At 41.3% G+C, this 20,578-nt stretch overlaps 1 protein-coding gene across 1 annotated transcript; it reads left to right on the forward strand.

Moving 5' to 3' along the window:
• The first annotated feature begins 615 nt into the window (after window positions 1-615).
• On the forward strand, window positions 616-19,417 carry col1a1b (collagen, type I, alpha 1b). Its single transcript, XM_063482683.1, has 51 exons — window positions 616-816; window positions 2,227-2,415; window positions 2,987-3,000; window positions 3,107-3,145; window positions 3,993-4,085; window positions 4,650-4,712; window positions 4,806-4,850; window positions 5,024-5,077; window positions 5,372-5,425; window positions 5,654-5,707; window positions 5,939-5,992; window positions 6,086-6,139; window positions 6,249-6,293; window positions 6,468-6,521; window positions 6,684-6,728; window positions 6,916-6,969; window positions 8,122-8,220; window positions 8,326-8,370; window positions 8,456-8,554; window positions 8,651-8,704; window positions 8,804-8,911; window positions 9,200-9,253; window positions 9,405-9,503; window positions 9,588-9,641; window positions 9,723-9,821; window positions 9,975-10,028; window positions 10,157-10,210; window positions 10,381-10,434; window positions 10,541-10,594; window positions 10,708-10,752; window positions 10,859-10,957; window positions 12,404-12,511; window positions 12,772-12,879; window positions 13,256-13,309; window positions 13,428-13,481; window positions 13,618-13,725; window positions 13,948-14,001; window positions 14,134-14,187; window positions 14,588-14,749; window positions 14,848-14,955; window positions 15,641-15,748; window positions 15,886-15,939; window positions 16,019-16,126; window positions 16,225-16,278; window positions 16,399-16,506; window positions 16,792-16,845; window positions 16,952-17,059; window positions 17,141-17,423; window positions 17,525-17,715; window positions 17,813-18,055; window positions 18,164-19,417. The coding sequence occupies exons 1-51, from the start codon at window positions 735-737 to the stop codon at window positions 18,308-18,310; spliced, it is 4,332 nt and encodes a 1,443-aa protein (XP_063338753.1). The 5' UTR covers window positions 616-734; the 3' UTR covers window positions 18,311-19,417.
• Window positions 19,418-20,578: the final 1,161 nt, after the last annotated feature.

Below are 20,578 nucleotides of genomic sequence, written 5' to 3' on the forward strand. Positions count from 1 at the left end.
CCATAATACCATAAAATGAATTCTTTTCAGCTTAAGTTTGTATAAATTTACTTGAATTGAATACATTTACATATACATACACAAAATGTTTCTCTACAAACATGTAAGGAGTCCCAAAATATCCTGTTTAATCTTGTTATTCTTCGTGCGTAAATTACGCAAACTTCTCTTCGGCTGAATTCCTCAAACATTGCGTTGAACCCTTTACATATATAAAATAAATAAATAAAATAAAAACGCCCGTCATGAAATAAAACTGTGAAAAAGAACTCAACTTCCAGCACACCTGAAAGCAAACAGCTGCTCAGCATATCGATGAACAAGGGAAAGACAAAACGCCTCAACACGAGTGTCAATTAAGAAAATCCACGGAGCGTTAAGAAGATAAAACACGTCTGCGCGGTGGAGAGCCGGCGTGTAAATGATGCCTTTCCTCATCATCCACGTTTGAGCTGAAACGTGAACTTGTTTGACATGTTCTAAGACGGCCCATCTCTCTGATGAAGGAGGGCCTCTGACTTGAACATGTACAAGTTATCTGCTGCGCACAGGACCTCCCCAAAAGTTTAGGCATATAAAAGCCAAGTTAACTCATTTGTTTAGGCAGTAGGGAGTTTCTGCTAGGGTCTGGATTGGAGTTACACACAGACCGGACCCTACCGTGTATGAGTGGTGTCTGAGGAGATAGAGGATTCCCCTTTTCCGCAAAGAATCTACATGTCTAATATTTAGACATGTTCAGCTTTGTGGATATTCGGTTAGCGCTTTTGCTCAGCGCAACAGTGCTTTTGGCGAGAGGTCAAGGCGAGGATGATAGTAAGTATCACTTTCAAACATTGATTTGGGTTGTTTTTGGAGCGTTGGCACCCTCAGGATGTGAATAGCCAGCAAAGGATGCTGAGCAGTTTGCTGGAGCTGATCGTCCTCTGCGGGATACCCGACTCCAGTGGGCAGACATGGTGAAAGTTGTTACACAGTGAGGCGTTTTGGTGGTTTCTTTGGGGACTTGGAAGCGAGTAGGAATTTATAGACTGGATTTTTTCCATTATTGACTGCTCCTTTCACTGGCGTGCAGATACATGCTCAGTGTGCGTCCTCATGCTGGAGTGCAAACCTGAAGGGAGCAGCTGCATTGTATCTGATGCGCAGTGACAGGACAATGGTTCCATGAGATCTGAAGCACACGCATGAAGAAAATTTAGATAGGCGAATGAGTCTGATAAAACAAATCGTATATATCTGTTTCGTCTGGAAAGCAGTCTTCTCTAGTTTTATAAGTTTGCATTCTAGCTGATAAGCATGCGTCAAAGCCTGTAAGACTTGATCTTTAATCAACAGTTCACCAAAAACGCATCAAGAGAGAGCAGACAGAATTTTTTTTTGGTAATCAAGTGTGAGAAATTACTGTTTCAGTTGAAAAGGCAAAACTTCATGTCTAATGTCTAAGAAGCACACCGAATTAAACGCTTTTTCAGGCTGTGTAAAACTGGACATGGTTACCTGAAAAAAAGCGAGAATGGAAAAATCGCTTAAGTCTGACGTCGACCGTTAAAAACGCCAGTCTAGACGTCAATTAATCACCAAAGCGGCGAGGGCGCGGAAGGTGTTCTTTTTTGCAGGGTAACAGCGCCGCTTTGTGGCAAATACTGGAACTGTGCATTCATCCTCCCATTTCTCTGGCCCAACCTCATATCCACTGTCTGACATCTGCGTAGGCCCCACGAAAGTTTCCGTTCAGAGTTATAATCAAATGTTTGAGGAGGGACCATCTACGTAGGACAGTTGGACAAGACCATTACTACCCCTTATCTCTCTGCAGCCAGAATTTCTATATTTGACAGGCTCAAATTATATGTAGTTCCTGTAGATGTACGTGGATGTTAGACTTTATTATATGCTCGTTTCCTGATCACAAATCAGTCACCAAACACACAGTTTTCTAAGGTCAATAACAGCCTATGCAATATTGCCCACAGTTTTTATATAAAATATGCCAGCCTTGTGTTTGTGTTATTTAGAGTCTGGTCTACGTGGTACTAGCTCCCTTGATCTTTTATATGAATTTGATACAGATTTTATGCAAAAGCCCATCCACCATAATGTACACCTGTGCAGGTGTAGCAAATGCCAAACTATCCAATCTAAACACAAATTAGTCGTACTAACTTCTAGAACTCTTGTTCTCATCACATTATCGCCTAACTCATCGTGATTTTCTTGTCTCAGGAACATTTGGCAGCTGCACATTAGATGGACAGTTGTACAACGACAAGGATGTATGGAAACCAGAACCCTGCCAGATCTGCGTCTGCGACAGCGGAACCGTCATGTGCGACGAGGTGATCTGTGAGGACACATCCGACTGCGCCGATCCCATTATTCCAGATGGAGAGTGCTGCCCTATCTGCCCTGATGGTACTGCTCACCAATTCCGAGCTTTATTTAGGTTTTTGGCACCACCCACTTTCCCTTTTGCTCCATCTTTGACCAGCCATGGCTTTCTGCCCTCAAAAGGACTCAATGCCCTTGGCCTTCCTGCCTGCCTATCTGTCCGCTTGTTTAAGGATTTTCATTCAGAACCGAATCATTTTGGATTACGTTTTGATCCCTAAATTTTTAAATGTGAATTCTTTTAACAATGGATTATCCCTGCTCTTTGGCAAAGTTTGGCAATGATTATATAATTTCCCATTCAGTCCACATATACAGTGAAAGTAGAGGGTTCTGCTGAACTTATACCTACTTTCCTATTTTTTCCACTGCAAAAATTACTTAGCAGTTAAGTTTTAGATTGGGTTGGAGTTGATAATTATGAGAAATCCAGCATTTCATGGATGATTCAGCCCTGACTCACTAATAACTACAGACAACCTATTGCTTACAGTTACCCATCACTTTCGCCTTTTCCATTATCTTTAAATATGAATAAATGTGTCTCCTATGAACATTAAAGAGGTGCTGACATTTTTTTTCTGTTTGTTTCCAGGTCAAGATTATGAGGTACCTTTCCCTTTTGATGATTATTAATTTTATTAGTCTTATTATTATTATATCTAATTATTTTGTATATGAATTAGCCTAACTCCAGTTCTCTGTCTGTCCATAGTCAACTCCCGAAGGACCCACTGGCCCCAAGGGAGACCCGGTAGGTGCTGCATTATTTAAATTATTAAAAATATTCATACTACTGAAGACATCTTCTTTTTGTCTGTCAGTACAAGTGACAGATAAGTTTTTTACATATATATAAAACACACACACACACACACACACACACACACACACACACACACACACACACACACACACACACACACACACATATATATATCTATGTGTATATATATATATATATATACACATAGATATATATTTGCTTTAATACAAACCTGGCCATTTGTCTGTTTAAAACTGACAAAGGGTCTGTTATCTCTTTCAGAAATATGGTTTTCTTCTGACATTTGTTGAAACAAAGAGGGTTGTTTTTTGCTGTTCTCATGAGACATAATAATATTTTATTCAGCTTTAGTTCCAAATCTTTTGAATCACCATAATTGGTGCATAACAGGTGGCTGGTTGTGTTTGTTTTTAGAAGGAGAATGTTTTGTTTCCTATATTCTTCACTCGCTAAAAATGTCAAAATAGACACAATCACTATGCATCAGCTAAGTGAGCCCTCACAAACTGATTTGATGAACTGATTTTCTGATGAAGCTGCTTGTTACTGATGACCTTTGATAATTAGGTCAGAAGGTCAAAAGGTCATTGCAGACTTCACAAGTCATTAAAGAGAAATTGGAGGAGGAGGAGAAACATTAGGGCCAACTTTGAAGCTTTTAGTTTTAAGTACTTAAAACTACATCCACATCAGTTCTTCTTTTCATTGCTTTATATTGTAAGACCCTTTATATTTGTTATTCAGCTTTGTGAAATTAAGAAAAATAATTGAAATAACTAGCCCTGAATATTGCTAATTAATCCTTTTCCCCCAGGGTCCTCCTGGTTATCCCGGCGCTAATGGAATCCCTGGCGATCCTGGCCCACCTGGCCCCCCTGGCCCCCCTGGCCCCCCTGGCCTTGGCGGAGTAAGTATCATTGCATCAGAACATCCAAGACAGGGACTGAGTTTTGTTGATGACAAATGAGACCCATCTCATTTTTCCATGTTACTTCTGCCATCTGGCATGGATTGTCTTCAGTTCTATACTGAACGCCAATTTAATAATCAAGGTGCTGAAGATTTCACTTCAAAGCTGGGACAGTTCCTCCATGTGTATTTCAGCACTGAGAGTACTGACAGCTCCCTTCTCCTCACATTAATGTCTCAAAGTGAAGAGTGCTTGAAGTTTATCTAGTGACCTGAACTGATACATAAAAGGTTTCATACTATTTTAAAATGTCCATGTTTGAATAGATCATATTGATTTCCATACAGAACATCCTATTCCTACCTTAGAAAACGAGTCTTTACACTATAGGATGTGCGTTAGCAAGTAACTATGTAACATACAACAGTGACCTAACAGTAGGGGGGAAGATGGTGTGCTGTGCAAAGTTTTTCATGCTCTTCTGTTGTCTTCCACTACATTGGGTCAGTAACTGTACCCTGAGGTGTTTGGTGATTAACTCTTTGTGTGCTCCTCCCACAGAACTTCTCTCCTCAATATTCTGACCCCTCAAAATCTAGTGGCCCACCTGTTCCTGGCCCAATAGTAAGTAGGTTTTATCTCTCTCAAAATACCTTCATTTGATAATTATGTATAGGTGCAAGTATTTATTGGCTTCTTCTCTGCCTTCGTCAATAGGGTCCTATGGGTCCCCGTGGTCCTCCTGGACCTTCCGGCCCCCCTGTAAGTATTTCTCTATTAAATAAATGGTCCAAGTATTCCATGCATTTGTAAAACCATGCAATTACAATAGGCAGAGATTTCTTCCCTACATGTTTTCTCGCTTTAGATGTAAAACAGGAAATGAATCCTTAAAGAAGCTATTACACTGAAATGTTTCTCTCGTTGTCCCTCAGGGTCCTCAGGGTTTCACTGGACCTCCTGGAGAGCCTGGTGAGCCCGGAGCTTCTGTGAGTATACATGACGTTCTACTAAACCTCTACCTTCCCTTGTTTTGTCTGTGCCTTTTTCCAGTTCGAGCTAGTGTAAAAGTCGGTTGTGAACCCCAGAAAGTCTTTAGACAGAATACTTCCTGTATTCATTCTACTTCCTGTTTTAATCACTGACCTACTGACACAAATCACTTTTTTCATGCCAACCAATTCCCTCTTCTGTACCCAGAGCAGCACAGAGCATATTCAGACACTTGCTTAAAATAGTCAGCAGTGTGTTTTGCTAATCCAGTAATTTATTGGTGTTTTTAGGGTCCAATGGGTTCTCGTGGTCCTGCTGGTCCCCCTGGAAAGAACGGAGATGATGTAAGTGATCTATTGAGAATTTTATTCCATGTCTATGCTTGTTTGCTGGGACATTTCATACAGAAATTTCATGCCTAGCTAACAGGGACACATAGCTAATATTGGTTCCCTTAAAATAAATATTGCTATTCTTTTAAATGTGTTGAGGTCTGTAATTGCTTTTGTTGATTGTTTGCTTGCACGAGCTTACTTCATATTCCTCATCGCGTCTCTGTGTGTTTACAACAGGGTGAGGCTGGCAAACCTGGACGCCCCGGTGAGCGCGGAGCTGCTGGACCTCAGGTGAGTGGTTCCCACTAGGGCAAAGGTCAGGAGATGGTAGGCCAAAAATGAAACCTAAACTGACATTTATGAGAAAGCTGTTATTTAGCATGTATGTAGGGACAAACAAGTTGTTGTGAAATATATTAATTTCCACATATTTATCCATTATGTTCAGTTTTCCAGGCCTCATTGTGCTACCTTCCAAATGCAGTCGAAGTTATTCACATCGTTTTTCTTTTTCTCATGCAGGGTGCTCGTGGATTCCCTGGCACCCCTGGACTTCCAGGCATCAAGGGACACAGAGTGAGTCTGAATAGTAATAAAAAGAAAAAAAATCACTTTTAAACAGTTATGAGTGGTGACTGAGTTTAAAATGCTCGCTAATTTTCTTTGTAGGGCTTCAGCGGTCTAGATGGAGCCAAGGGAGACTCTGGACCTGCTGGCCCTAAGGTAAGATTTCACAATGATGGCATTTCATTGTGAAATGATATTAGTCTGCATCATAATAAAACCACAATTTAAAGCTGATCTCTTGTCTTCTTCCTGTATTTGTTTACAGGGAGAGCCTGGCGCTTCTGGTGAGAATGGTATCCCCGGTGCCATGGTATGTTTTTGCTCCCATTAATCAAGTTGTTGACATATGAATCATTTTAAAGATTAAACACTGTTTTGTAATAACAGTTCAGATTAGATGCAGCACTGCCATTTTTTCCAACGCATATCTTCAAAAACTAGGCCAAACCTTCTTGTGACCTTGGTTTGTTTTTGTCTTTTCTAGGGTGCTCGTGGTCTTCCCGGAGAGAGAGGCCGCCCTGGAGCTCCCGGCCCTGCTGTAAGCACTTTTCCTCTCCTTAGTCACTTATTAAAAGACCCATAATTACTACTGAAAAACAACACAAAAGCTGGGAGATGGTTGTGTTCTTCTCTCATGTTTAGTGTCTTACTATTGGCTGGATCTGAAAATGTTTGATGTAATCTCTTCTCTCCTCTGCAGGGTGCTCGTGGTAATGATGGCAACACCGGTCCTGCTGGTCCTCCTGTAAGTACTGCATTTTGCATTGTTCATTTCAAATTCATTCGAGGCTATAACTTAAATCTGTCCACAAAATGCTTTAGTAAGAGATTCATACCATAAACGAAGGGATTCTTCCTCAGCTTTCCAATCAATTTATTACAATTTTTGTGGCTCAGCATTGTGTCTTAACATGCTGTATATTAAATTTCAGGGACCTACTGGATCTGCTGGCCCCCCTGGATTCCCTGGCGGTGCTGGTGCTAAGGTAAGTCACCCAAAAGAGTTTACATATGATATCATAATAGCTTTCCTGATTGACCTTTATATTTATCACCATTAGATAATGGTGACAGTAAAGCTCTCTCAAGTCTAATCTCAAAATTTAGGTAGCCAAGGAAAGCTTTGGAGAACCATGATAATATTTTAGCTTGTTATCCCCTTAATCCTTCACTAGGTGTCTCATCAACTCCCCAATTATTAGTAGCTTATTAGTAGAACATTACGGGGACTCTGTGTGATTATGCCTTGTTTGGACTTAAAATGAGCAAAATTCCTAGTAAGAATCATGTAGAAGCTACATACATGTAACTCAAGAAACACAGAATTTCCCAAAATGAGAAATTTGTGTCCAATGTCATGCATCTCTCCTCTCCCATGAGAAAGGTCTTGGCTTAACCCACTTCACTCTTTTCTTACACGTCTGGTCTGTAAAGCTCTTTGAATGCCTAAAGCTTCTTGGCACTGGCCAGATTTCACCCTCAGACCATTTGAATTACAATATACACCAAGGTTAGCATGGATTGTAGCCTATTGCCCAAGCAGTAAAATTGCTAATAGCGTATTTAGCCTAATACTGTATACTTCAGGTGAACAGTCTAACCACCAGATGGCATCAGTAGACTTCTAATGGCACGTTAATCTCTGGTGCCTCTCCTTCCTGATGCCATTACCGAAGGATCTGTTTTAAATATCCTGTAACTTTCACCTACTATGATGTCACAAATTCCTGGTTTATTTTAGGAATAAAGAGAAGGAGAATAAAAAAAGCAGCCATGATGACAGAACAATCATGCAGTTTGAAGTTTCTCTCTAGATAAATCACTTTAGGATTATTGTGAGGACAGTTATGTCTCTAAAAACACACATTATTTGTGCTCAAATTCCTTCATAAATAATATTGTTAGGTGCATGCTGTACACTCAAAATACATTTTATTTTCCACTTGTATAGACAAGAGCAATACACCATAGTTTTGATAGAAAATTGCCTGTCTTTTGAGTGATATTTATGTGTGTATATAATATTTAATCTTTAAATTATGTTTCTGATGTTCACTGTGGTCTCCTTCTCCTTTATCAGAGCACGGACATAATATTGGAGGTGCAGATTTATGAAATATTTTTATCTTTGTGCACAGGGAGAGTCTGGTGCTCCAGGAGGCCGTGGATCTGAGGGACCCCAGGGAGCACGTGGTGAGCCTGGTAACCCCGGACCTGCTGGACCCGCTGGACCTGCTGTGAGTAGATGCTCAACTTACACATACCATCATGTCTATCTCAGATGTTATAATAAAAAAACACTGAACACTTTCAACATTTTTATATTATTCCTCTTTTAACAGGGTGCTCCTGGATCTGATGGTTCCCCTGGCTCTAAGGGTGCTCCTGTAAGTATCATTTACAATGATTACATTTATTCCATTTCAGTCCTGCACATGAAGTGTGCTTACACCCCACATTTTCCATCTGTAGGGTGCTGCTGGTATTGCTGGTGCTCCTGGCTTCCCCGGTGCTCGTGGTCCTTCTGGAGCTCAGGGAGCTGTTGGTGGTCCTGGCCCTAAGGGTAACAATGTGCGTTGGCAATTGATTAAGTGTTTTTTAATGTTTTTGTCAGTATTTTATAGATTACCTGATAGCTAAATAAAATGTGTATGCTTCTGCCAACAGGGTGACCCTGGTCCCTCTGGTCCTAAGGGAGAGCCTGGTGCCAAGGGAGAGCCTGTAAGCTTCAAAATACAATGATCCTGAACAGTTCCCACTGCATCTTGCCAAGATAATAAATTCATGCTTGGTTTAATGAAATTTCCCTTTCTTTTGCAGGGCCCCGCTGGAGTTCAGGGACTTCCTGGCAACTCTGGTGAGGAGGGAAAGAGAGGAGCTCGTGGAGAGCCTGGTGGTGCTGGCCCCCGTGGACCCCCTGGAGAGCGTGTATGTTTGTCCCTCTTTATCTTCGACCATGTGAAATTTCTCATGGATACTTCTTGTTGCTTTTTGTGTGCCTTATGGAAAACAGCATTAAAATAACCAACACTTTCTCACCATCACTCATTATGTTTTAATTGAAAATGTCCATGTTAAAACCCTTTGATTTCTTTTTCTACAAAGTGTTCTGAAATTGCAGTGTGCTAAATTCCCACGGGGATTCATCTTAGTAGTTGGAGCCCAGCACCTACTTCCCTTTTAATGACATGGTCGGTGTCTCTGTTCTTCCATTAGGGTGCCCCTGGTGCTCGTGGTTTCCCTGGTGCTGATGGAGGTGCTGGTGGCAAGGTGAGTTAGTCAACTAAATTCATCACTTAGCCACCTTACTCCAACTTATTCAAACCTATCGGAATAGCTAAACAAGCCATTACTGATCATTTAAGTCATAAATTGTATCCAGTATCACAGCTTCTAGATCTTTTATTAACTTATATTACAGGGTGCCCCAGGTGAGCGTGGTGCCCCTGGCCCAATGGGAGCTCAGGGAGTCACTGGTGAGTCTGGAAGCCCTGGTGCTCCTGGTGCCCCTGGACTGAAGGTCAGCAAGACGATGTACTTCTTCAAATGCAACATTTCTGTGATGTTTTGGTCATGAATCTTACACATTAACTGTTCTTCTCAGGGTGTGACTGGTAGCCCTGGAAGCCCTGGACCTGATGGCAAAGCTGGACCTGCTGTAAGTACTGAGCCTCAAATAAACATATGTTATATGTTATATCACAAACTTCATTTTTTGTTTTGTTTTTTTTATATCTAGGGTGCTCCTGGACAAGATGGTCGCTCTGGACCTCCTGGCCCCGGTGGATCCAGAGGACAGCCTGGAGTTATGGGATTCCCTGGACCCAAGGGAGTTTCTGTGAGTTTACAGAGCTTTTCTGCTCATTGTCTTTCCTGATGTCATTGATGTGATTTTTCTTTTTAGCCCATAGAAATTAGTTTAAATAGAAATAATAGAGCAGAATTTTCCCATGTGGCAGATATAAATATGCACTTATTTCTATTTTACTAGGGTGATGCTGGTAAACCTGGTGAGAGAGGTGGAACTGGACCTGCTGGCGCTGTTGTAAGTAATTATACTTTTCCCACTTACACAGCCACTTAAAACAAGTCCCACCATTAAAGACTGTATATATTAATATAATAGTGGAAACAGAGTGTAACAGTCGAGCATTTGGCTGTTTTTAATCACAGGGTGCTCCAGGCAAAGACGGTGATGTTGGTGCTCCTGGACCTTCTGGCCCCGCTGTATGTATCTTATCTGCATTATTAAACAGAAATTACGTTTGCATAGCATTTGAGTATTTTGATGTATCAGAGGACAGAAGCCATAGTTGTATCTTTTATGTGGCTGACATGGATGCTTAAGGTGAATCAGAGTTTGCATCGTATCATTTTGTTCTCGTCTTTTTGTTTAGGGACCTGCTGGAGAGAAAGGAGAGCAGGGACCCGCTGGACCTCCTGGATTCCAGGTGGGTTTTAGACATTATTCCAACAGCCACAGCACTCTCATATCTATTGTTGTGTCATAACGTCAGTTGATAACCCTAAAACATTGTACCTTTCATCCCTGTGCAGGGACTTCCTGGACCCCAAGGTTCTACTGGTGAGACTGGCAAGCCTGGTGAGCAGGTATGTAGTCAGTTACAAAGCACACACAAGAACCAGCTTTTCCCCCTTCTGCCTTCATGTTGACACAGTAAGTCAGACGTCATAACCCTCTCCCTTCTCCTTCTTTTATTCAGGGTGCTCCTGGTGAGGCAGGACCTTCTGGCCCATCTGGACCAAGAGTGAGTATCCACTCTGTTGCAGAAGCAAACCATTTTCAGCTCCTGTGGTAGACATCAACTCACTGGCAAAACATTTTGTGGCTGATGAGTTCCTTCTTTCCTTCAGGGTGACAGAGGATTCCCTGGTGAGCGTGGTGGACCTGGCATTGCTGGCCCAACCGGAGCCCGTGGTGCTCCTGGACCCGCTGGCAACGATGGACCTAAGGTAGGTCAGAAAAACATCTAAACAATGAAGAAACTTTACTGATTTGGCATTTGAGATTCCTTTTTTTTTTTTTTTTGCTGCAAATCTAGTCCATTTTTTGAAATGGCACAGAAATAAAATTGAAAAATCTACCTGATGTCAAGTTGTAAACCACCAAAAACTAAACACATATTTACTCAGGCTCATACAAAACATTGCAACATATTATCAAGTTATGTTTCTACTCCCAGCTTTTCTCAGAAAACAAGGAGAGCAAACTATTCAGTATTTCTGCCCTTTGTTTTAAAGTTCTTCTTTTATAGTATAAACCAGCCTGCCTGTCATTTAAACGACACATTCATTAAAAATCAGATGTTCAGAGTGGATATGGCACCAAGAATAATCATATTTATATAAAGACTTAAAAGTAGCAAGCAAGTTAATTATGTTGCAAAGGAACTGTAATGTTTTCAGTTCAGAAATGTTTGTCATAGTCCTATTTATTTGCATTTTAAAGATAGAGGGAATGTTTTTCAACCCAGACCTCACCTGGATCGCATATAACAAATTATCTACTGTTTGTAGCTGCTGTGCAACACTATTAAACCATCACAAAACTCATATGTTAAAAACACACACTCCTGTATATCTTAGATTAGTTTGCAGGTCTGTTTTTGTCACTACATATTTGAATTGGTAGATCCTTATGCAGGGTTCCTGTTGCAGCCCCAATCTTCTCCTGGGATTAAACTAGGGATCTTTTGCCTGTTAGGTAAAGGTGTAACCCACCACACTATGAAGCCAATAGATTTGACCTCCTCTGTACTTTTAAAAAAAGAAGGTAATTTTAGCATTTTGTATATATATTCTTTCATTTCAAGAATAAACAATAATATATTTAGAGCATATAGAGCAAGCTTTCTGCTTCAACATGTTATCATTAGTCTACGGCTTCACGTGCTTAAGGTTTAAAGAAACTGCTAAACATAAATGTGTACAAGCAAGACAGTAGCAGTAAAGGTGTTTTTTTCATTGACAGGTGACTTTCAATTTATATTTGCTTTTATGACAGAAACAACCTGAGCTTTAGATTCAACAGAGAGCAATATCAGAGATCCAGAAAAACACATTAAAACCCATCACCTGGTGGTAATCAGCCTGTAATGCCAAGCCTGTAAAGATAATTCTTCACTTTAGTTTTGCAGGTTTGAGTGCAAAACTAATTAACCCATGATTTAGAGAAACTAGAAAATGCTGCAAAACAACAAATGTCTCAAGACTAAAACCACTGGGCATCGGTGCAAATAACTAAAATAAGATTTAGGACCAGCAAAATTCTCCTTTTCTTAAACTCATTGTGCTTATCATAACAGAAACAAATCTACCAACATGGTTCATTTGTTGAGCTCCAGTGACCTGTGTTAGCTGAATAACAATGTGAGTCTTCCTGTTTTTGTGTGTACCCAGGGAGAGCCTGGTGCTGCCGGTGCCCCCGGTGGTTTGGGAGCCCCCGGTATGCAGGGAATGCCTGGTGAGCGTGGAGCCGCTGGTCTCCCCGGTGCCAGAGGAGAGAATGTGAGTATCACACCAATCCCATTCGTATAAAGAAAAAGGCGTGCACAGTTCGATTTTCTCATCATTACATGTTTTAAGCTCAGTGAAGATAAAATATCTTATGTATTATACCTGTTATATCATGTGAAATCTTATATCATGTTTTCCCAATATTTAATATAGATTTAATTACTCTAGAAATGTTGTAATGATTCAAATCACTGTAGCTGTGTAATTTTTATATCAACACAAGTAACTTTTTGTAACCTTTCTCTTTTTAGGGTGAGGCTGGTGGCAAGGGAGCTGATGGTGCCGCTGGCAAAGATGGCCCACGTGGTCTGACCGGTCCTATTGGAGTCCCCGGACCTCCCGGTGCTCAGGGTGAGAAGGTGAGATTGGACAAAAAATTGGTTTTGGCCTTCAAATATTAGCTGTTCGAGTTTAATAATTTTACAGGACCTTTTCTTCATTCAATTTTCATGTCTGGAGTGAAATTTGTTAGTAGTCTTACAACATTTTTTACTCACACTTACAGTATGCATAAGTCAATGTCATAATTATATTAAAAATGATGAAAAGCATACCAAATTAATGCAATATTAAAAGATAATAAGATCAACCTCAAGTCAAATAGAAATTAAGTGCTTTACTTAATTTTGGCTTTAATGTGGTTTATCTGCATGTGTCACTGATCATAAAATAAGTGACTGGGGTTAGCAACCAGTGTGCTTGCTGACCTTTTTTCTCCTTCACCTCTGGTTTTAGGGTGAGCCTGGTGCTGTTGGAGTTGCTGGACCTAGTGGTCCTCGTGGTTCCCCTGTAAGTTCTTTTCTAAACTCAAAATCAGATTAAAACCTGGGGAAAAACAATCAAAATATTTATAACTCTGATATGCACATTATTATGACTGAATGACCTTTCTTTATTACTTCAACAGGGTGACCGTGGTGAGCACGGACCTCCTGGAGCTGCCGGATTTGCTGGACCTCCTGTAAGCCCCTTTTTTTCACTAATTTAGATGCTTAAAAAAATTAAAATACTAAACAAATTTGTTGACTTTGGATAAGATTTGAGACGCAAAAAAAGCCATGTATTGATGCATTTCTTCTTTTCATCTCCAACCTCAGGGTGCTGATGGTCAGCCTGGTGCTAAGGGCGAGAGTGGTGACAGTGGACCCAAGGGAGACGCTGGTCCTCCTGGACCTACCGGACCTGCTGGAGCTGCTGGTCCTCAGGTAGATTGACCTTCATTGTGGTTTGTAGTATACATCTGGTGAATATATAGTAAATGGAATAGAATAAATGGAATAAAATGTTCTGGGGGGTTTTGCACCGTAGATTCATTATTGTGTTCATAAGAAATTGTATATACTGTTTACATAAACATTCATATTTTTCCTATTTTAATTAGCATTGTTGGTATTAGATGCCTCACTTGCAAATATTTCTGTCAACAGGGACCTGCTGGAGCTCCTGGACCCAAAGGTGCTCGTGGTAGTGTTGGTTCCCCTGTAAGTATTCATTCATATTTTTCTTTTGACACTCTGACTTACAAACTCAATTAGATTATTTGTAGTTACAGTTACTTACATGTTTTAAAGCTTCATTGATCACGTATTTGGTTTGGTTGTGTGTCTTGCTAGGGTGCTACTGGTTTCCCTGGACCTGCTGGAAGAGTTGGACCCCCTGGCCCTGCTGTGAGTTTCTGATCATTTTTAGTGCGATCTATCTATGTTATATTGGAACAGTGATCAGTGATTTTTATCCTCCTAGGACCTGGCATCCACATATGTGGACATCACATTTTGGGTTATTTAGACCAAAATACTCAATTTTGCTCTACAAGGGCCTGATATCCACGTACGAGGACATTATACTGCTACTGTTCTATCGAAATTTTAAACGAATATCCTCATATGTGGCTCTCATTTTTCTTAGAAACAAAAATTAGGTAAAAAAAAAATCTGGTAATTATTTGTTTTTACATTCATCAGGACCCAATCAGTGCAAATATCAAAGAGAAATTAAAAATGCATGCAGTGGAAGAGTTCGGGACTTAGGAGGTTAAGTTACCATAACATTGTGTGTTGTTTCCAGGGAGCTGCTGGACCCCCTGGACCCGGAGGACCTACTGGCAAAGATGGAGCAAGGGGAGCACGTGGTGAGACTGGCCCTGCTGGCCGCCCTGGAGAGGCTGGTGCTGCTGGAGCCCCAGGACCTAGTGGAGAGAAAGGATCTGCTGGTGCTGATGGAGCCCCTGTAAGTCACTGTTACCCTTTTGGTCCATAATAGATATTGTTTTTTGTGTGTTTTTTGAAAGTCTAAAACATAACTAACCGTTATTTCCTTATGTGCAGGGTGCCGCTGGTATCCCTGGACCCCAAGGTATTGCTGGACAGCGTGGTATTGTAGGTCTCCCTGGACAGCGTGGAGAGCGTGGTTTCGGTGGTCTGCCTGGACCATCTGTGAGTTTGTGTCTGAAATCATTTATATCTGCTTATATAGGGGGTTCTGTGTAGGGGACAATACAGTGAGCCCAACCAGAAGGTGAAAAAAAAACTTAGACTACTTGGTTCATTTTCTTGACTCTGTTAATTACATCACTTAAAACATGACAGATCAAAGTAACAGCATGCATTTGTTGTGATAAACACACATTATATATAATACACTTTCCCATTAAATTATTAGCTTAAATATATTTTGGAGTCTATATTGTCATGCTGTGCCCTTTTGACATGTAACCTTCAGCATTTGTTTGGACACAACTTTTTGTAATGCATCGTCGAATACTGAGTACACTATGTAGGCTATAGGAATAATAACTAGTACTGCAAAGAGCAAACTCACTATGAAATATATAATTAGTAGCAAGGAATTTGGACACATACAATGTTAAATAAACCATTCTTGTGTAAGGACATGGCAATATTACAATATTCCTTGGGAAATATTGCACAGTTTTCCTTTTGTCCATCTGACATCACACAGACTAAAGGTGAAAGACCAGCTAATATCTGATTTGATCACATTGGACATTTGGGTTCTCATATGCGTCTCTCTCTCTCTGGGTGGTGCTTAGAAAGGTTCAGCTCTGCAAAGAGCATCCACAGGCATCTAGAGGACTGACTTCTTATGCACTTTCTTTAGGGTGAGCCTGGAAAGCAGGGACCATCTGGACCTGTCGGTGAGCGCGGACCCCCTGGACCTGCTGGACCCCCTGGACTGTCTGGTCCAAGTGGAGAGGCTGGCCGTGAGGTAAGAAGTCCCTTTTTTCTGTATTCTAACCATTAATCGGGCTAATTGGGCTACTCAGGTAGTACAATTAAAAATGCACTCACAATTCCCACAAACAAGTTTCGCTGGCGAACATCTTTACTGCTTTACTTCCACAGGGATCTCCTGGTCATGATGGTGCACCTGGTCGTGATGGTCCTTCCGGCCCTAAGGTAACCCCATTTAACTTGGCTAATTTGATAATATTGACATGCATGAAACTATCTTCTCACTAGAAATGTGCACTCATAGGGAGACCGTGGTGAGACTGGCTTGGCTGGTCCCCCTGGACCTCCTGGTGCTCCTGGAGCTCCTGGAGGAGTTGGCCCCTCTGGCAAAACTGGTGACCGTGGAGAGAGTGTAAGTCCACTTTGTAGCTACCTTGAGCACATTTAAACAAAATGAACACACTTGTGATTTTTTCTGAATTCATATGTTCATATCTTTCTTTCCTTTAGGGTCCCTCTGGTCCTGCTGGTCCCTCTGGCCCTGCTGGTGCTCGTGGTCCTTCTGTACGTTTTTCATTGTATAATATGTATTATTAATATGAAACATAAATTTTACATATTCAAGAAGACTGATTACTGTCTAATGATGAGATGGCATCTGGATCTTCTTTTTCTTTTATTCAGGGTCCAGCTGGTGCTAAGGGAGACAGAGGAGAGGCTGGTGAAGCTGGAGAGAGAGGCCACAAGGGACACAGAGGATTCACTGGTGCATCTGGTCTGCCTGGACCTTCTGTGAGTAACAGTTACCACATTAGCACTTTGGAAGAAATAAAAACTTTGTGCTGATAGCTGCATTTATCCTGTTACCCACAGCTGGATTTGCATTTAAGGTTCAGGTGGATATTTACTAAAGTATTTTAAGGTCTTACAAAGAGTTGCTAGTTACATGCATCATCAAGTTTTATAAAATACAACATTAATCAGTCTCACTTTTTAAACTTGATTTTATCACATTTTCTATATTCTACTATATTTTGTTATACCATAGTTCATGTTAGCATCCTCATCTGTCTCTAGGGACCCCCTGGAGAGAGAGGCCCTGCTGGTGCTTCTGGACCCGCTGGACCTAGAGTAAGTACTACTGTTAACAGACACAAAACTTTCTTTATTTAAAGTTTTCCTTCAAATTCGTCAATCAGTTCAAGGCAAAAGGTGATCATTTGGTTTTCCTCCACAGGGACCTTCTGGATCAAATGGCGTCTCTGGTAAGGATGGTGTGAACGGTTTGCCTGGACCCATTGGACCTCCTGGACCTCGTGGTCGCAGTGGAGAGATGGGACCTGCTGTAAGTTGAGCAGTTATCATTACTTTATCCATATTCTTACACCTTCAGACAAGTTAAGCAACCCTTGGTGTCTCAAAACAGGGACCTCCTGGACCTCCCGGACCCGCAGGACCTCCTGGACCTCCCGGCAGTGGATTTGAGTTCGTCAGTCAGCCTCTTCAGGAGAAGGCCCCTGATCCCCTGCGTGGTGGCCACTACCGCGCTGATGATCCTAATGTCATGCGCGATCGTGACATGGAGGTTGACACCACCCTTAAGACCCTGACACAGAAGGTCGAGAAGATCCGCAGCCCAGACGGTACCCAGAAGAGCCCAGCCCGCATGTGCCGTGATCTGAGGATGTGCCACCCTGAGTGGAAGAGCGGTGAGCGCAGATCAATTCTCTGACACAGCCTTTAGATAAAGTATAACATGAGGGTGAGCTCAGCATGAGACTTTCTTTTTTTTGATGTCCCTGTATTACAGGCATGTACTGGATTGATCCCAACCAGGGTTCTCCTCTGGATGCCGTCAAGGTCCACTGCAACATGGAGACTGGTGAGACTTGTGTCTACCCCAGCGAGTCCACTATCCCCATGAAGAACTGGTACCTCAGCAAGAACATCAGAGAGAAGAAGCACGTCTGGTTCAGCGAGTCCATGACCGGTGGATTCCAGGTGAGAAAACAGAGCAAATGAACAAACCTGGACAGTATTCATGCTTTACTATTAGGCCTGTGACACTATGCATGTTTCTCTTCTCTCCGCCACGCAGTTCCAGTATGGCAGCGATGGAGCTGATTCTGAGGATGTCAACATCCAGATGACTTTCATGCGCCTGATGTCCAACCAGGCCTCTCAGAACGTTACATACCACTGCAAGAACAGCATCGCCTACATGGATTCCGCCACTGGCAACCTGAAGAAGGCTCTGCTTCTCCAGGGATCCAACGACGTCGAGATCAGAGCAGAGGGCAACAGCCGCTTCACATACAGTGTCAGCGAGGATGGCTGCACGGTGAGTGTGCTCTCTCTTTGCCCCAGCGCTAAACTTACACAGGATCCAAGTATAAGAAAAGAGAAACTAATCTCTTACAATTTCTCCTTTCTGTTTTTCTCTCTACAGTCACACACTGGCACATGGGGCAAGACAGTCATTGACTACAAGACATCAAAAACATCCCGCCTGCCCATCATTGACATTGCTCTTATGGATGTTGGTGCACCTGATCAGGAATTTGGCGTCCAAGTTGGCCCTGTTTGCTTCTTGTAAAAATGAAAGAAATATGGACATGACATTGTTGTTTTTTTTCTAGCAGTCATCTCTAAATCCTCTTTCTATGCATTCATTTGGCTGCCATTGGTCCACATGCTTAAAACCACTCTACTGAAGACAGTGTTTGTGTCTTTCCAATCATGAGAAGTTTTTTTTGGGACTGCTACTTCAAACGAAACCAACTACGAGGACACTTTAAAAAGAATCTTTTGTTTTCACTGGCAACAAGAAAATAATATATGCTTGTGTAAAATTCCCCCCCGGAGATTAAGAAAAACAAAAAAAAAACAACCCAGATCTGCACATGCAATGAAACACAGGTGACTTTTGCCATTTTCTACCACTGCAGAAGGACATTGAAAACAACAAATGATATGTACCATTTTTCTGGTGTTAAATAAATTGTAAAAAGTGTGAAGTGTCTTCTTGTTCTAAATTAATGAGAAAAACACCTGAACGCTGAGCAGACAAAGCAAACACCAGCAAAAGAGCAAGACTAAAAAGCTCACCTTCATTGCAAAATCTAGATGGCTACCTCATAACAAGATATCACCCCCACTTTTTGCTATGTCACACACCACAAGTCTATTGGGGGAACACTAAAACCATTCAAAGGTGCTATTACCGATTCAATGAGGTCCAGCTAGTGGTGTTTGATGGTGAAACTCACACTGTCGTACTGGAATCATTGCCACTTAATGCCTGCAGAACCTTTGGTGCTACTAAATTGACTCCTTGTCTTGTTGTCTATGCAGTGCAATTGTTTTCTTCTTAAGTGTTGGTTTGATAACAGAGGTCCTCTGAAAAAGTGATCACTGCAATTGTATTGCATGCAAATATGTCTGGTTCAATATCATTTTCCCTGCCCATGTGTTCAGTGTTGATCTTTCTGTCTGTTTGCCCCTGTGGAAAACTCATCTTTACTAAAAAAACCAAAAACCAAACAGCACACATCTCCCACCCTGTTGTTTATGTTGTTTGTTGATGTCTTTCTTGCGAAGGGTTTCTTAAAAAAGAATTTGAAGCAGACCCACTTTCATGGTTTAAAAGAGAGATTCTGTACTTATTTTGTACATGTATAATAAATCAAGATGTTTTTAATTATTTTGGGTGCTGAAATAAAGCATGTGAAGTGGTCTACTCAGTGGCAGAGTTTTCACTGTCCTGTTTTGCAACTGTTGTGAAACTGAGGTTTTAGAGAAGATAGCTCACGCTGAAGCTGTTTTTTGGGATTTTTTTTAGAGAGCTAGGTCTCTGGCCGAGAGATACAGAAGCAATTTTGTCCATGTGTTTAGAAATCAACTGTTCCACAACAGTTGCACTGACTACTTTTTGTTAAGCAGCAGTGAAAACAAGGCCAATATACCAAATTTTAGCCTTTTTTTGTGCCTAAAAAAGTTATTGGCTCCTTAGCTAAATTTCTTAAGAAACCAAACCTAAAATACTGCAAAACGCAGTTTGAATTTACTGTAACAGGATTATCAGTGAAGCAGCCGTAGTTGTTTCCTTGTTACACTGAAAAACAAGGAGCAAATTTTGCAGAAATGAACGTTTGTCCCAGAAGAGAAAACGCCCATACCAAATGAAGATACACCACCAGCGACCCCTTCTGGATGTCCAATGCAACAACGGCTGCTTCCTGCAGGCAAAGCACAGAAGCAAACTGGAATGAAAATTACTGCTGCAGTGCACTGCAAAGCTGTTATTATTTGCAGGCTTCATAGGCTTTCATCCTGCAAAACCAGATAAAAGCTGCAACCCTTTAAGAAGAGGGTGAACCTCTTTTTGATCCAGCCATAAGTGATGAATGATCTGTAAACTGTTGAACTGATCTCCTCTTCATAGTTTGCTTTGTCACTAGACAATTTACTGGCAAAACTGATTAGTGGTTCATACTGTCACAGCCCAATTCACAGAATGTGACAAGGGGATGATGATGAGGATGATGAGGTGACTTAGAAAACAGATATTTATAGATAAAATAAAACATCACTCGTGTAAAGTCGGTCAGGATAAGAAGCAAACAAAAGAAAGAAAACAAACAACATCACTCGTGTAAAGTCGGTCAGGATAACAAGCAAACAAAAGAAAGAAAACAAACAAAATCATGCTGTGAATCAGAACATCACAGCTTACTTGCGTAGCAGCGACAACCCAAATGTATCTGTCTGCTCACGGCCACTTTGTTAGGGTTCAACTGCTCATTAACACAAATATCTAATCACCCAATTACATGGCAAACTCACTGCATTTAGGACATGGTGA

The sequence above is a fragment of the Pelmatolapia mariae genome, linkage group LG8 (assembly GCF_036321145.2).
Source record: "Pelmatolapia mariae isolate MD_Pm_ZW linkage group LG8, Pm_UMD_F_2, whole genome shotgun sequence".
Classification (NCBI taxonomy): domain Eukaryota; kingdom Metazoa; phylum Chordata; class Actinopteri; order Cichliformes; family Cichlidae; genus Pelmatolapia; species Pelmatolapia mariae.